The sequence below is a fragment of the Lissotriton vulgaris genome, chromosome 12, assembly GCF_964263255.1.
Source record: "Lissotriton vulgaris chromosome 12, aLisVul1.2, whole genome shotgun sequence".
Classification (NCBI taxonomy): Eukaryota; Metazoa; Chordata; class Amphibia; order Caudata; family Salamandridae; genus Lissotriton; species Lissotriton vulgaris.
Genome location: NC_141700.1, coordinates 576,691,711 through 576,706,339, shown reverse-complemented (window position 1 = coordinate 576,706,339; position 14,629 = coordinate 576,691,711). Strand labels below are relative to the sequence as shown.

Below are 14,629 nucleotides of genomic sequence, written 5' to 3'. Positions count from 1 at the left end.
AAAGCTAGTGGTGAGCAGCCGTGACATAGATGAGGGGTCCAGCCCGGGTGCATGCCAGCGCAATGATGATTCGATGACACCCGCTGGGTCTGGTATGTGTGTTACAGATGAAGATACTCGGGGTACAGCGATGCCATTAAGGAGTGAACAGGGGATGGGATTAGAGTTTTTTTTTAGAGAACCTGAGACTCGCTAGAGACACCATTGTTATTACGGGGTACAGGGGATCTTTGAGAAAAGGAATTTCATGGAAAGAGGGTTTTTGAAAAAACAAGGTTGTGAAAAAAGGGAATTCCCAAACAATGAACAGCACGGCTCAAAACAGTTCAACAGCGAATTCGTAATGACACCCTCCCAGCACTATATACTATTAATGCATCACTGCGCTTACAGTGCCCAGGAATGGCCCTGGATACTGTAGGGGCACAGGGCTCCTGCATCTGTGCCCACACCACTGGCATAGGGCACCCAGCTAGAGGACTAACTGAGGTATGCCAGGGCAGTGGGTTTTGTGGGAATGGCACACAGGGATGTGTGCCATGTCGACTCTTTGTTTAGTTATGTACTTAGACACTCAGCCTGCAAAGGCAGTGTGTGGGTGTCAGGGTACAGGGTCCCTAAGGGTGGCACCATAAGTGCGGATCTTCTCTGGGCACCACGCCCTGGGTACCTAGTGTACCATTTACATGGGGCTGACAGGTGGTCAGAGATGCCAACTGGGTTTTAGTTTCAACATAGTTTTTAGGGAAGGAACACAGGCTCTGGGCACCTGGTTGACAGGAGCCCAGGGCACACTCAGTCGAAGCACATCAGCAGTACAGCATAGCGTGGGGGCATACCAATGCAAGAAAGATGGCACTTTCTCACTCACCATTATAACAAACATTGGCAAAAGCAAAAATTGGGTTTGGTCACAAAAAGCACACACTGCCATAGTAGTTACTGGCACTGGTAAAGGTACTTTGTGTGCCAAAATCCTCCTTGTGAAAGAGCTGAATGCTGTCACTCACTGTGAAGCCAGCCGATACACAGTGAGAGACAGAATTGTAATAAACGTAAAAGGTCATGGTCAATACCAGACCAAATTAGGGGCCCAATTATAAAAGAAAGGCTCAAAAGTGCACACATGGTATTTGCCCTTGCAGTAACTGCAGCTGTACTGTTTTCGTGAATTCCCAAAAATTTACAGAAGTAGGACAAGAAATAGTACTCCTACAAAATATTTGTGGACTGCATTTTAGCATGAGCAAATATGCATGTGTAGATTTGCTCATGCGAAAGTATGAGCGTTTGCTAATTCATCTTCCCTCCAACCATTTTTTTCCCTAATTCTGGAAGAAGGTTTTTGTCTGCCATTGGCAGGAGTACATTTCCAACATTTCTCAGTAAGGGAAAAGATTAGAGAAGAGTTGTTGAAACCCCTTAAAACATGCACGTTAGTAGGTTTGCACAGACTCAAAAGGGCCTTATAACCCTGGAACTAGTGCTTCAGCATCAGTATGTAGATCTGCGGAAACATGACAACATAAGGGGATTGTAAGTATTCAAACACTACTAAGGTATGAGCCCTGGCATAACCAGTGAGGCTATATCAGAGCTCTTATATAATGATTGCTGCCATCATTTGTCACTGCACTATATGGCACCAAAGGGACAAGTGGATTTTGTTACAGGACAGGTAGATTTATGAAGCAACATGCCCCATGGACAAGTAGATATTTTAGTAAATTCCACACCCCTGGTGTAGGGCTGTGTCTGTACTATCAAAGGCACTGGTGGAAGAAGCAGCACTGGGATCATGAACAGTAGCACTGGTAGGGCCACCTGAAGCAGCATAATCCCCACTAACTGGTTCTGGAGAAGGAGTACACTAGGATTAACAGAGAAGTTGGATTTTCTTTATTTAAACAGAGCCCTGATATGGCTTGAAAAATCAACACCCCACTCGCATTGTCTAGCAAGATTTATTCAGGACGAGCTATTTTTAGGGACTACTCGCCAGGAGAGTTGAAAATCCTTTAATTTCTGGGAAGACAAACTGAATTTGGACCTCTGTCTCTGAAAGCAGAGCAAGATAACACGATTTTAAATCATCTTTTTTTTAAACATGTTTTTATTGGCATTTTGTCAGGTGTTCAGACATATGAGCAAAAAGATATACTGCAGTTATGAGCCCATAAAGACATCTGTGACATGGTAAACGGATCAGTAGACGTTATGCAACAGTGAAATTTGAAACTGGGGCGTAAACCAGGAAGAGGTGCATGGAAGTACAGAGCGCGGGTGTGGGAGATATGGTATGAATCTGGGGGGTGTATATATCGCTGGGTTATGCATCGGCACTCCAGTGCCGCTTAAGACGGGGCTACATGGGGCTGATAACAGGGATCAGGTATCTGGTATGGCGGGATTTGGGGTGCATCTGTCAACAGCACAAGTGCGCCGTCAAGGGGGGGGGGGGGGGGGGTTTCAAGGGCAGCAGTTGTGCTTGCGATGGTGGGTGGGGGGTAGTAGGGTGGGATGGACCTGCGTCCTGGTCCTCATCGCGTGTTGATTGTTTAAAGCGGTGTAGTAGTATGGCCCACTCCATGGAGATGGGGTGTTCACGTATCCCCTTAACTTCTTCTTCGCGCAGTGCATTCTCCTCCGCAGCCGCCGCCCATTTAGATACCGCTCCTACCCATGCCGCTAAAGGGGGGCCCGTGGGGGATCGCCAGTGCATAGCTATACGCCTTTTGATTGGTAATAGTGCTAGTGAGATGAAATGCTTGTGTGCTTGGAGATGTTTTTGTATCCTGAATATGCCCAGCGTGCAGGCTTGCCAAGTGTCCAGTGTTGTGAGTCCTGTGAGGTCTCTTTGCGTCTCATGGACAGTTTGCCACAAGGGCCGAAGAGTGGGACAGCTCCAGAACATGTGGAGAAAGTCCGCCTCCGGAGAGTGGCATCTGGGACAGAGGAACAGAGTGTCTGGGTTGAATTTTTGCAAGCGCGCCAGTGTCAGATACGCCCTGTGGAGATTATAAAATTGTATATTTTTAAATCGGGCATTCCTGGACACCTTTTTGGGAAATTCCAGGGCTTTGGTACATTCTGTCTCGTGGACGACCGATTTAGTCTTCCCAAGTGGCACATAGGGTCGTTAGGGGTGCGTTTGCTAGTTCCCGAAGCGCCTTGTATAGCCAGGTGATTAAGTGTCGCCCAACCCCCATGTGTAGGATGGTATGTATGACAGAGTGTGCATTTGGTTCCCCTACTTGAAGGTTGTGGCGGGGGCGAAAGTATTCGAGAAGTTTGTGATACTGCAGGAACTGACCCGGGGGGAGACCATACTCATCCACAAGGTGTTGGAATGGTTTCACCTGCCAGTCTTCGAAGAGGGACTCTATGTCCGTGATTCCACACTCTGTCCACGCCGTTAACACGTTGGCTGTATAGTATGTCTCGAGCCTAGGACGATTTAAAATCATCTTTATAGCTCACAAAGTGAAAGAGCAATAAAAATGCTGAGCAATAAAAACGCCATTGCAACTTTTTATCGTGTCACATTTGCTGGCTTTCAGAAACTGAGGTCAAAAGTCAGCTTATCTTATTACATTTATTTTTCTCTTTGACTTAAGCTAGAGGATTTTGTAAAGTGAACTGTATAACAATTGAATTGTGCAAAGCATGTTAAATGAAAGGCTGTAAGATGTCGGGCTTTTTTCTTACACTGAAATAGCTAAGTGAACGGTTCAAACATTTCAAATATATTTATCTTGTTATGAAGACCCATTTTTGTAAGCCTATGACAAAAAAATTATTTATATAGGATCAAAACAAATTAGAAGACTTTACTTTAAGTGTAAATTTTAAATATTTTTGCTGAAATCCAATTTCCAACAAGCATTGGAAATGCAATAGGTCTCGCAGCATTAGAGTTAGTGCTTTTAGAATTGTTTATGGGTTTTTTTTGTAAATCTTTAGCATTTTTGTTTCCTGTAGCCAATGCTAAAGAATTAAAAAAAAAAAAGCCATAAACATTTCTAAAAGCTCTAACTCAAATGCTCCGAGACCTATTGCACTGTGTGAGGGTGAGGGGTTGAGGGTGAGGGTGAGTGAGGGGTTGAGGGTGAGTGAGGGGTTGAGGGTGAGTGAGGGTGAGTGAGGGGTTGAGGGTGAGTGAGAGTGAGGGTGAGTGAGAGTGAGGGTGAGTGAGAGTGAGGGTGAGTGAGAGTGAGGGTGAGTGAGAGTGAGGGTGAGTGAGAGTGAGGGTGAGTGAGAGTGAGGGTGAGTGAGAGTGAGGGTGAGTGAGAGTGAGGGTGAGTGAGAGTGAGGGTGAGTGAGGGTGAGAGAGTGAGGGTGAGTGAGGGTGAGAGAGTGAGGGTGAGTGAGGGTGAGGGTGGGTGAGGGTGGGGGAGGGGTTGAGGGTGAGGGGTTGAGGGTGAGTGAGGGTGAGTGAGGGGTTGAGGGTGAGTGAGGAGGAGTGAGAGTGCAAGAAAGTTGCAGTTTGGCTTTGAAACGGATCTGAGAGGTGTCTGCGTGATAAATGAATGATGCATAGGAATGGACAGAATGGAAATGTGTTTCGAGGACGTGCTCGGGGTGTGCATACTGGAAGCAGGGTGATGGATTCGAGGCTATGAGCGAGGGTGATGCCGAGCTCACCTCAAGGAGAGGGGGAGGGGCCAGGGCAGAAAGTAGGGAGGGGAGGTGTAAGTCGGCAAAGTCACACGGATCGAACAAACGATGAGTAAGGGAAGAATTGTTAAATAGGTTTAAAATGGAACAGGAAAAAAGAAACAAACTGGGGAAGGAAAGAAACGGAATCTGAAAGGAAAGAGAAAAAGAATAAAGGAAAGAGCAGAGGGAAAATAAAGAGCGAGGAAGAGAAATGGACGGAAAGGAAAGAAGGCTGAAACAGGCAGAGAAGGGGAGGGGGGAGGAGAAATGCAGAATAAAGGAAAGAGCAGAGGGAAAATAAAGAGCGAGGAAGCGAAATGGACGGAAAGGAAAGAAGGCTGAAACAGGCAGAGAAGGGGAGGGGGGAGGAGAAATGCGACACGGCGGGCAGGGGAGGGGGCGGAGCGGGGAGAGGGTGTGAAAGCAGCAGGGTCCCAACAGCTGCTGCTTCTCCTGACCCTGGGCAAACCGCTGAGTACAATTCCCTGAAAAAAAGCTTCATCAAGTACCATGCGTGTATCCCATAGGCATGCGCAACATGAAATACTGATCGCATACGCACAGCGGCATTATCGTGTGCCGAGATTCTGGCACCTGGAAACAAATTGATCGTAGGGGAGCAATTATTGGCTCTCTTGCGGCCTGCTCCATGTTTGCTCTCCACTGCGTTCCCTGCTTTGCTACGGCCAATGTGGGGGCCCACCTCTTCCAGTGGAGAAAGATGTGGCTGAGCTGATGAGACCTTCATGCTGCTGACCATGTGTATGGAGAGTGCTGTCTAATGCCTGGATTTCACACCCCAGAATTTCTCGTCTGCATGCCATCAGGGTGTGCTATGGTAGCCTGCATCTATCGTTTTCTGCACTGTGTCAGATAAGGGAGGCCTGTGACTGTGTGAGCCTACTATTTGCTCAATCTTCCTTTGTTTGCCTGGGGCCCTGCGTTTATTTTCTGCACCCCCCGCTTTGTATGCTGAATTTGGTGCTATGAAGCGCACTTTTGCGGCCACACATTGCTCACGACACCCCGTGAGAGTCCTCTGGTAGCAGTGCTCTGCAGCTGATGGGCTGGGCACGTCACCGGTGATAGGGGGCAGCTGCCTTCTGCGCATCCTGGCTAACATGGTACAGGGAGACCGTAAACAACGCAAATTTCCATTTGAGAAATGTCAAGCCTCTGGATGTGCAGACCCCCGACACTGAGGAGGGCGCAGTGCGGAACCTCAAACCAGAGCAGATGACTGGTGCGGTGCTGATAATGACCGAGCTTTGTGTGGGTTTCTGCTCGATTGACACATGCTTTAACCACCTAACTGGCCCGCTTACCCGCTTAGGTGAAAGCATGGACTGCCAGGGCGTGCTACTGAATGGTGTAGAGGAGTGCATCTTGAGCCTGGAGGACGGCGCCTCAACAGTCACCTAGAACCTTGAAAAACTGGAGCATCTACTAAAAGCTGTGGTAGTGGTTAAAAACGAAGATTTAGAAGCAAAGTCCTGTGACGCAACATGGCAGGCAGGGGAGGGGGCGGAGCGGGGGTGTGGGAGGAGTGCGGGAACAGACGGCGAGGGGAGGAGAGTAGGAGGAGGAGAGTAGGGGAGGCACGGCCTAGCGGCCGTGCAAGGAGAGTAGGAGGAGGAGGCTGGGCACGTCACCGGTGATAGGGGGCAGCTGCCTTTTGCGCATCCTGGCTAACATGGTACAGGGAGACTGTAAACAACGCAAATTTCCATTTGAGAAATGTCAAGCCTCTGGATGTGCAGACCCCTGACACTGAGGAGGGCACAGTGCGGAACCTCAAACCAGAGCAGATGACTGGTGCGGTGCTGATAATGACCGAGCTTTGTGTGGGTTTCTGCTCGATTGACACATGCTTTAACCACCTAACTGGCCCGCTTACCCGCTTAGGTGAAAGCATGGACGGCCAGGGCGTGCTACTGAATGGTGTAGAGGAGTGCATCTTGAGCCTGGAGGACGGCGCCTCAACAGTCACCTAGAACCTTGAAAAACTGGAGCATCTACTAAAAGCTGTGGTAGTGGTTAAAAACGAAGATTTAGAAGCAAAGTCCTGTGACGCGACATGGCAGGCAGGGGAGGGGGCGGAGCGGGGGTGTGGGAGGAGTGCGGGAACAGACGGCGAGGAGAGTAGGAGGAGGAGAGTAGGGGAGGCACGGCCTAGCGGCCGTGCAAGGAGAGTGGGAGGAGAGTAGGGAGGCACGGCCTAGCGGCCGTGCAATCAAGAAGTGAGGGGGCGGGAGAGTAGGCAAGGCAGGCGGCTGGGGGCATGTGCACGCACTTTTAAGCTCAATGCGCATGCGCATTGAGCTTAAAAGTCACGGGCACTGCAAGGAATCGCCACGATTCCTTGCAAGTTGGACAAAGAGTGGATAAGCCCCCATAGTCTCGCTTGCTCGATGCGCATGCGCATCGACAGGCGAGACCTAAAAATTGTTTATGCGCTTTATCAGTAAAACTTCAGGTTAGTGGGGAAGTTTTTCGGCCTTTTTAATGGAAAATATGCTATCTGAAAATAACAATGCACTACCACATCATGCTTTGGTAATATATTTATGAAATGTGAGTTTTTAAACATTAACTGGGAATTATTACTGCTCCTGCCCAGATGACAATGCTATTAGTAAACTAAGTGGCAAGCCAGGGATCATGTGTACCCTATATGAGCTTGATTCTAGTTGTACATTGGAGCAAACATTCAGTCTACCAAATAAAGAGTTTTTTTTATAGAGCGGAAATGGCGAACTTGCATATTTGAAGGCGCTCTTTTGTGATAGTAAAGAAAAAGGCGGCTCCATAAAACTAAATATTTGCCTAGAATCACACAATTTGAGACAAGTTCACGGGTCAATTACATTACAGTTAGGTCGAGTAGATTAATCAAGTTACTAGACCTGCAGGTTTAGTAACATTTTTATGATTTTTCGAGCCCTGCATGATATGTAGTTGCCAAATACTGGGTTCCCCTGCAGAATAGGCACCTCACATTCACCTGAGTGTATATAAGGACAAGCGATTACCAGCTCCGTTTACCAGATCCAGTGAGATTTAGTTACCTTCAACATGGAACCACATTATCAACCAAGTAAGAATTCTTAATCACCACGTTACTTATATTGTGCATATAATTAGTAGAATATATATATTACTTGCAGATTCTCAAAAGCAAACGAAGTAGCTTTTTGTAGAGTGGGGTAAATTGTAGTTTAACATTACCACAGTAATTAAAGCTGGTTTATGATTAATTTTACTTTGCTGCTTTGTTCCATTCAAACCCTCAGTTCATTAATACAGATACTGCATGTCCAACAGGTCTCCTTGATATTCTGCAGAACTTTAAATCAGAGTGGAGGCAAACTGATTGGAAAGAGGTGATTATTGTAAAGTTATTGCCATATTCCTTCCAGGATGCAGTGGGAACCATGAAGAGTGACATCACAAGGATTAAGGCAACAATTGCTAGTTTTTATTGGCTTTACTAGAGGGGACTGAGTACCATTTGAGTCAATTAGTGGTACCCAGAATCATACACATATCAACAGGGCCAGCTGAAATAAAAAACCACTAGACTAACCACAGATATCACAAATGCAATCAGTTCCAATCACACACATCAATGCAATTACAAGCAGTCTAATTATAGGAACACTGGATTCCCAGACTTTAAGGCAACTTGTCAGTGCTGATATGAAAACCAATGTATCCTGGTGGTGGCATGCCGCATGAGCAAATCAAGTGAAGCCTGCAAACAAATTGTGCAGCTTTTGACAATCCTGTAACTGCGTGGAACCTGTCTGCCCTGCGATGTTGACTAGCTTCAGAGTGCACGGCTGCAGAAAACTTGCCACTTGCCAAATGAAGGATTCAGGACAAAGCTCAACAGGCTTGAGAACTTTCAGGACACGACGAACCAGGTCTTTTGACCACACCATATTCACATTCTGTTTGATGCAAATGTGCAACGCTTTAGGCAATTCTACAGCCTTTAGTAGCTTACATTTGCGACATTAGGCCTGCAGCTTGGAGGACAGCCACAATAGCGTTAATGACTTACCAGCCAGTCATTAGACCAACCGACTTTATGACTGAACAAAAGGGTACAAGACCCTGATGAACCTAGCCGATAACAGACTACGGCTAACAGGAGTGACCTCAAACACATTTCTTGTTTTCTATATGTACTAACCAAGAATTTTGTAGTGAAATTCTGAGTAGAGGCTAACCACACAATAAAAAGAAGGTAGCCATCCAAACACAGCCAGGAGAGAATAGGGCAGAGAAGCAAACAAAGGAAGTGGAGCTTGTTGTCACTCGCATACATTCCTTTTTCTTACACTACTCTAATTATAGCTGTAGAGGAGATGAACTGAGCTATGTAGGGCCACTAGACCTACATAGCTCACTTTGAAAGCAACAAAAACAGTGCATTTTAAACCTAGTCATTGTTGTAGGTCATAAAACGACGAAGCAGTGCAAACATTATCAAAGCATATCAAGTCGTGAGAAACAAACTCTTCTAACCTGGTACTGGTAGAAGACCCCCTGGCCTATCACCCAGCAAAGCAGGTTTAGTTTGAGAAAGAGGTGCATGGCCTAATAGAGGGGTCCTGCTGGGTGTTGGAAGAAGAGGTGGTGGTTTACTCAAGGTGTGGGCGCCTGAGCTTGTGGCTGATTGATACAGAGTGTTATCAGCTTCAGTCGTAGGATTTGGTTTCTCAACAAAGCCTGGTGTAAAAGAAAAAAAGAATCTCAGAGTCTTTATAAATCAAGAAAAAAATTAATTGCATGGTCAATATATGGAAACAGTATTCAACACCACCCTGCCACTCTGTGTGCCACTTAGTAACACAGGGTAATTATAAACAGAAAGACAAGGTTGCTTTAAAATACAGTGGACAATTTGTGTAGTGGTTCGTTGCATAGATTTGTTATTAAAGGTTTTCGCCAATATGTTTGCAGAATGTTAACTGCACTGATTTCAACACAAGGAAACACTTGAAGCATGTAAACGTGGCAGACATCTTGTTAGAATCCAAACTTAAGCATATATGAAATTCAAATACTAAATTTGAGAAAAAACATACCAATTTTATGCAAAATGTGTGACTTATTTTGACAAGCATCACCATTCTTATAAAATTATTTGCTAAGCATGAAATTTGGTAAAATGTCCTTAAAAGACCCTCCTAGAGCTGAAACTATGAACTTATGACTATTCTGTATTAGACATTTACATAAATACTTAACTTATTTTCTAGCAAAAATTGGACAACTGTATGAGAAGTGTCATTTTAATAAACAAATTATTTAGGCTGATGATTGGGAGGGAAAAATGTAAAGTACCTTCCAACTCATTTTTCCTGGTCTTCAAGTAGTCACTTATGGAGTTCAACTCCTCTCGATACACGTATTTGCCCTCACTTAACAGAAAGAGAAGATGTCTAATGCCCAGTGGCACAGTATAAGTCTCATAGAGCTCCCGTTCTAGGTAGTCATCCGCCAGATCCGCTGCCTTGTGTGAGATCTCAGTGCGTTCCTTCTGTTCGCGTTCAGTAAATATTTTTCCAAAAGAATTAGTAACCAGTGTCAAAGCATCCGCCATGGGCATATTACGGTGTACTACAGAGAAGAGAAACAACTTGCATTGTCAATCATGTGCTCTACTTGAAGGTTTTGTATTGTTAAACAAGTTCAGTCAGCCATATTAAAATAAGCTTAAAAATCACATTTTGCACAAGGCATTTAAAAAAAACGAAAGGTTACTCAGAGGGTGCTGCATCGTTTCCATCTAGCGGGCCTCTCAAAAATATTTTATAACGTACAGTAAAAAAAAAAAAAAATCCCCAAAAAAAAATCACTGTAGTTACCAAGTAAATTTCCTATGATAAAATGCAGTCGTACCGGACGTCTACTTGATCAAGTTTAGTTTCAGTGGAGATTAAAGTATTTTTTCTAGCAACAACATTATTTGCATTTTATTTTGTAAATCAATTTTCAGCTTTGATGGGAAAGGATTTTACTCAAGCCTGAATAAATAAATACATTTTTTGGGGTTGCTTATTCTGTAAGCACTGTTCTCATGCTGTACATACTTCTGCCATCTAGTGTTGGGCTTGGATGTGTACAACTTATTTCTTCCAAGGAAGTCTTCGAGTCACACGACCTAGTAACTTCACCTATTAGCGGTTCTGAGCATGGGCATCAGCGCCATTGTTGGATTGTTTCTTCCCCACACGAACAGAAAGATTGGAAATGGATCAAAGAGAATACAGAAAACAATAAGCCATGCAACGCAGAGAAATAAAGGTAACAAAGGTAAATCTACAGCAATACGTCACATTTTCCATTTGTGGCATGTGTAGCTTTAAATGCAAATGCTGTGCATAGACAGTACAGCAGTCCTCTCAAACCTGGTGGCTTAGCCTGAGGGCGTTACAGAAGACTGAAAAAGTGTCCATAAGACAGCCTGATGAAGACATCCATGTAGTAGTGTTTGGTTAAGGTAGGATTGGTAGACCAGGTAGCTCCTTTACAGATGTCAGTTAATGGTAGATTATCTAAGAAACCTCATAGAAGCCCCTTTCTTATGAATGGAAAGAGGTCTGGGAGGGACAGTAAGGTTCTTTTTGCTTTGAAATAACAGGTCTGTGTACACTTGACCAACCATCATGCAAAATTTCCGCCTTGAAAAGAGCATTTCCATCGTGTGGCTTGCAGTAAAAAAGAAATAGCTTTTGTATCTTCCGGAAGGGCATAGTACATTAGCACTCTTGATATCAAGAGTGTGCAGTGAGCGTTCTGCTATAGTTTCTGGGTGTGGAAAGAAGACTCACAGCTCAATTGTCTAGTTAAGGTGGAAACTGGAGACCACCTTAGGAAAGAATTTTGGATTGGTTCTGAGAACAACTCTGTCTTTATGTACTTGGAAAACGGCTCTTATAAAAAGATTGAGTATTTCACAGACTCTTGAGAGGTGATTGTTACAAGGAAGGACAGAATTGAAGTGGACACGAGTGGAGTGGTTCAAAATGGGTGTCCCATTACTCTGGCAGGGACAATGTTAAGGTTCCAAACAGCAGTAGGGTGCGTATGTGGTGGAATACCATCCACGAAAACCTTAATGACTGGAATTCTGAGTAGTGAAATATGTTGCAAATAGGCAGCAGCCAAATACAGATGTACAGGCAAGTCCTGACTTTGGCACGTGAAGGAGGTAGCATACAATAGGTTTCACAGACCCTGTAAGTGGATTGATGTGTTTGGGAAGACAGCTCTTGCATGAAGAATTTCAATTCCGTTGGGTAACAGACCCTGGTAGTAGGCTTCTGGAAAATTAAGGTAACAAAAGGAGTCAGATCGCAAGGTTGAGCTGTTGAGGGTTGTGGTGTCTGAGAGTGCTGTGGTTTGGTGTGAGAAGATCTGACTTGTTGCGGGGCTTCTTGTGTGAGTCTAGAGAGCTAGTAGCGTGGAGAACTATGGCTTGCATGCCTATGTTGGGGCTACCAAAATGAGTGTGTGGGACATTAGCCTTCTGATCACAAACCGTGGGAGAAGCAGAAAAGCCAAAGCAAATATCCTGGACGAACTCTTACTTAGTGCATTGCACAGGGACTGTGGGTATGGTCGTCCCGCGACAAAACCTAAGGATTTTGCATTCTCGGCAGAGTCGAACAGATTTATCTGTGGGTATGTGAGAACCCAAAACTGTGAAAGTACGTGATTAGGACCTGGAGTTGGAGTTTAAATTCATGAACTTGTTGATGAGTCCTGCTGAGCAGGTCTGCTAGATCATTGTCCACCCTAACAATGTGCTGAATGAGTAGATGGACTTTGTGATATATTGCCCAACGCTAGATTCTTTGAGCCACACTGGACAACTGCGGTGAATGTGGCCTCCTTGCTTCGGGAAGTAAAACTTTGCAGTCATGTTATCTGTGCCGATCAGGAGTGTCTTGTTTTGAATGAGAATGTTTTCAATATCAGACTAGACAGGCTCTCCAAAAAGTTTTTTGGAGTGTTGTCCGCTTCTCGATTATGTGCCATGGCAGCTGAGACGACGGACGCATCTGTTCCCTAGAGTCTTTTTGTTACGGAACGAAAGACACTGCACACAGGAGTCCTCTCGGTGATCGGAAGAAACAGATTGCAGACTTCCTGAAAGTCTCACTTCTGCTACTTGCCATGGTAAGCAACACAATCAAAATGGAGTCTTTCGATGACAGGAACGTTTTCAATCCCAACGGTGGAAATCGAGAGGTACGTAACTGACAGTCAAATGGAACGAGACATTTGAAAACCAATGAGAAGCAGGATTGTCTTTTAGAATCTGATGAGGGGACAGACCTGAGGGCCCTGCAAGAAAATAACAAGTGTCTAACTGGAGCTCACAATGACACCTGAACTTGAGAGTGGAGAAAAAAAACTAACAGAAGAGTTGATGCCCATGCACAAATCACTAATAGTTAAAGTTACTAGGTCTTTTGACTTCTTCCAAAGATAAACAAGTTGAACACATTTGAGCCCAACACTAATGGCAGACGAATGCGCAGCTTATGCATCTACAGAGAAAGAGAGACTTAAACAAAAAGGACCAAATCCTCCAAGCAAATATTAGCCTACATGCTCAACATAATGTGCATTACAAATTGATCATCTGGGCATACCCACACCACTTAAGGCGGCTCAGGCAGCACAAAAGTGATGACAATTATTCTGGTCCACTTGAAATTACTTTGGAAACATGCCATCTTTTTGGCTTGGCCGTGCCATTACCTTAATGGATCAATAATATTCAAATTCCATTTTGGTCACAGAGTGAACGTAAATATCTCACGGATTAGAAATATAAAACAAACATGCAGGAAACAACGAACTAAGACAGAACACCACAGGTTATAGGGAAACTTTAAACATACGCACACAAGCAATATCACAGGTCTAAATTTTACTTAAACGTAAAGGATAGACTAACTTTGAACAGTCACCTATGTAGAGCAAATCAAGAAATCAGAATAAAGATAACAGATATAATGGATTAATGACATATACCCTCATGACATATACCTTCATGACTGGTCACGCCTTTACATAAAGCTAATTAAACAATAATACACCAGTCACCATTACTCGTCTACAGCTACTTTAATTTGGTTTTTAAAAAACGTAATAGACATCATAAAGAAAGTCTACTATTTTATGTTGCTGCAAAATAGAACACTGTACACATGAATGAGGAGAGTACCAACCATAAATATAATCTCAAGTGCATTCAATCAGATAAGAGAATTTAGAAACAACTCAATGGGAACACAAGGAGATAATGACTCTCTGGCTGTAATCTACAATCCTAGCATGGAAGTAATATACATTTCATATCACATGAGTGCCAAAATCCAAACAAAGAACAGCACTGAAGCCAGATGATTTCCTGCTGAAACATGACAGAATCATGGATTTTTTATATACAGTGTGCCATACTACCTCTCACAAACCAAGGCACTTAATATTAGCAATCTAAATGAGGATCACCAGTAACGTTTTTCCAGGAACCCCAACTTATTTCAAAGTTTTAATTTTTAAGCTGGCAACAGATTCATATGCACTCTAGAATAAACTAGGTCTCGCAGCAGAACAGTTGATACCATCTTTCAATGTAGCACATTATGATCAAGACAAATGAAACTACAGAATATGGGACTTCTCCGTGATAAAGATGCAAAACATGCACACAATCTTAAATGTACACAATAAATCCAGGACTACAAAAATCAGGTTATTTTGTTTACCTGTGTTTTGTCCAATGCAGCTAATCTCATCATTTGCACGAGAAGCCCATTTAGGAGTTACTATTTGGGTGAAACAGGACATACATTACAGATAAGAATATCACTTGTAGGAAAACATTTCTCTACGGTTGGATACAATTGAAAGCATAAAGGTCACCATGAGAAGCCAAATC

At 44.1% G+C, this 14,629-nt stretch overlaps 1 protein-coding gene across 1 annotated transcript in view; it reads right to left on the bottom strand.

Moving 5' to 3' along the window:
• The window catches only part of LOC147677782 (uncharacterized), a 181,511-nt gene that overhangs the window by 112,839 nt on the left and 54,043 nt on the right, over nucleotides 1-14,629 (bottom strand). The window contains exons 6-8 of the mRNA XM_086945586.1: nucleotides 14,457-14,516; nucleotides 10,015-10,290; nucleotides 9,193-9,396 (exon numbers count right to left, since the gene is read on the bottom strand). Coding sequence (XP_086801712.1) covers nucleotides 9,193-9,396; nucleotides 10,015-10,290; nucleotides 14,457-14,516 — 540 coding nt within the window. The remainder of the gene's footprint in view (nucleotides 1-9,192; nucleotides 9,397-10,014; nucleotides 10,291-14,456; nucleotides 14,517-14,629) is intronic.